Source organism: Camelina sativa, chromosome 7, assembly GCF_000633955.1.
Source record: "Camelina sativa cultivar DH55 chromosome 7, Cs, whole genome shotgun sequence".
Lineage (NCBI taxonomy): Eukaryota > Viridiplantae > Streptophyta > Magnoliopsida > Brassicales > Brassicaceae > Camelina > Camelina sativa.
Window position 1 is genome coordinate 14,298,862 of NC_025691.1, and position 2,096 is coordinate 14,300,957.

The 2,096-nt window shown below is 32.6% G+C and overlaps 1 protein-coding gene across 1 annotated transcript; it reads right to left on the reverse strand.

The window, feature by feature from the left end:
* LOC104704616 lies at positions 1,138 to 1,821 on the reverse strand. Its single transcript, XM_019227067.1, has 5 exons — positions 1,814 to 1,821; positions 1,701 to 1,740; positions 1,594 to 1,620; positions 1,469 to 1,498; positions 1,138 to 1,378 (listed from the first exon to the last, which is right to left on the reverse strand). Exons 1-5 carry the CDS (start codon positions 1,819 to 1,821, stop codon positions 1,190 to 1,192), a joined length of 294 nt encoding a protein of 97 aa, XP_019082612.1. The 3' UTR covers positions 1,138 to 1,189.

The window sequence follows — 2,096 nt, forward strand, 5'->3', positions numbered from 1 at the left end:
AAATTAATTAGTGAAATACATATTTGAAAGTAATATGATATATATACATATAGATATATTAACTGTTCACCGGATATGATAGAAGAGAGATCAATATATATGTATTAGTCAACAATCTCGAGAGGAGTCGTTTTTCCTTTTGAACAAACAGCAGCGACATTGTAGATGTCACAACTCCCATGAATATATTTTGGCTCGATAGAAAAGAGAAACTGAAATGTCTTCCCAACCAAATCTTTAACTTTTTGAGGCATATAGCTTCAGGATCCCTGACCTAATCATATATCTTTATTACTAATAGTTAAGTAGTACATTGTTCAATTTATGAATATCGACACTTCTATTAGATAAATTTTACCTGATCATAGCTATCGTTAAGAAGTTCAAAAGCTGTTCTTTCAAAAATTTCTGCAGAGAAAATTACAAACACCATACATTTTGTTTCTCCGGTTTGATCCATGATTTTAAAGTGTATCAAAAACAAAAATCATAATATTTGGAATAGTGAGTTTATTATTATCGAAGTACCGACTATAGTTGACAAAGTCCATAAATATGATTAGAACATATGTTTTATGAAACTTACTTTGGAGTGACAGATTTGGCATAGTCTTTGCAGACCTCACACCAAAATTTTGGCTTAAGTTTATGTTTTTCATTTTCTAACTTAATGGCCTGCTCAATGATGGTATTTTTTTTGAATTTCCTACATGATAAGTACAACCAAGAATAGTATGTATCAATTTCATATATTGTACAAACGATGCGACATATCCCGACCTACAAAAAGATAATTTATTGTTTACTAGGTTGGTATCCGCGCTACGCCGCGGGTTGTAATTTTTCTTCTTTCTAAAAACTTATTTTTTGGTTTTTGTTTTTTTAAATTATAATTTTTGTACAATACAAAGAAGAAAAACAAAGATTTGTATTCTGTCCCTAAATTTGTTTTTTTAAACCCAACTTTAATATGAACTCTTTTTTCAAGAAAACATGCTAAAATAATTGGAATTAATCAAAGATGAGTAAAATGACATCTATAGAAGAAGACCACGAAAACTACACTAATCAAAAGAGAGTAAAATGACCAAACTATTGACTTATATAGTTATATATAACAATGAGAACCCCAAAAAAAAACAAAAACTTTTCTATATTTAATCTGAGTAAAAACTGTATGTGTTTTTTTTTATGTTGTAGGCTTTTTAGCTTTCCTCTGCACTAAACTTGGAATCACACTACTTCGTTTTAATCTCCGGTTATTGCTAATTCGATTCCGAGTTGATGATGACCGGTCGACCCAATTCTTGTCTTCTGCTACAGCTTGGTTCCACTGTTCTTTAAAAGTTCGAAGCTCCCCTGTTGATTGCCTCCGTATCTATTCAAGAAAACACACACAAATTACACTCCTGCTCTACGGACAAAACCAGTTTCATCATCGGGAAATAAAAAAAAGGAAACCAGTTACACTTGAATCAAAGGTCGGAGAACCTCGTTTCTGTTTATATATAAAAAAAAGGTGATCAAAGTTGTGAGACGTCTATTTATTTTACAGTCAGGAAATGAGTAACTGGATGTTAAAATAGTGCTTACCTGAGTCACACCACTGCCAGCTGAGTTCTGTAATAATTAGGAAGAGAGATAATTCAATATTTGGTATTTTACAAGGAGAAGATGGAGGGGGAAGTAGAGTAGCTGACCTTCCTATCAGGATCAGCACTTCCACCTAGTGTTGAATGCCTTGATGAAGATATATTCGCTATCGACAATGCCTACTTTCTTGCTACGGTCATCCTATAACAACATTTAAAACTGATTCATCTAGAGAATGCAATCAGGTCACAATGCTAATAATGAATGATAGCGCTGTTGTGAGGTCTTAAAGACGAAGAAAACAAGAAATGGGGACTTTACCTGAGCACAGTACCCAAGTTTCATATCCATTCCCCAACCATAAACCAGATCATTCTGCAAACCGCAAGAAAATAACAATAAGTTGGATGCAATTTCATTAAAAAGTAAACAGATTATCTTGTGTATAAATGTTCATCTTGTAAAATTACTTGTATTAGATTCCAAGTGCAAAACCAGGCAGA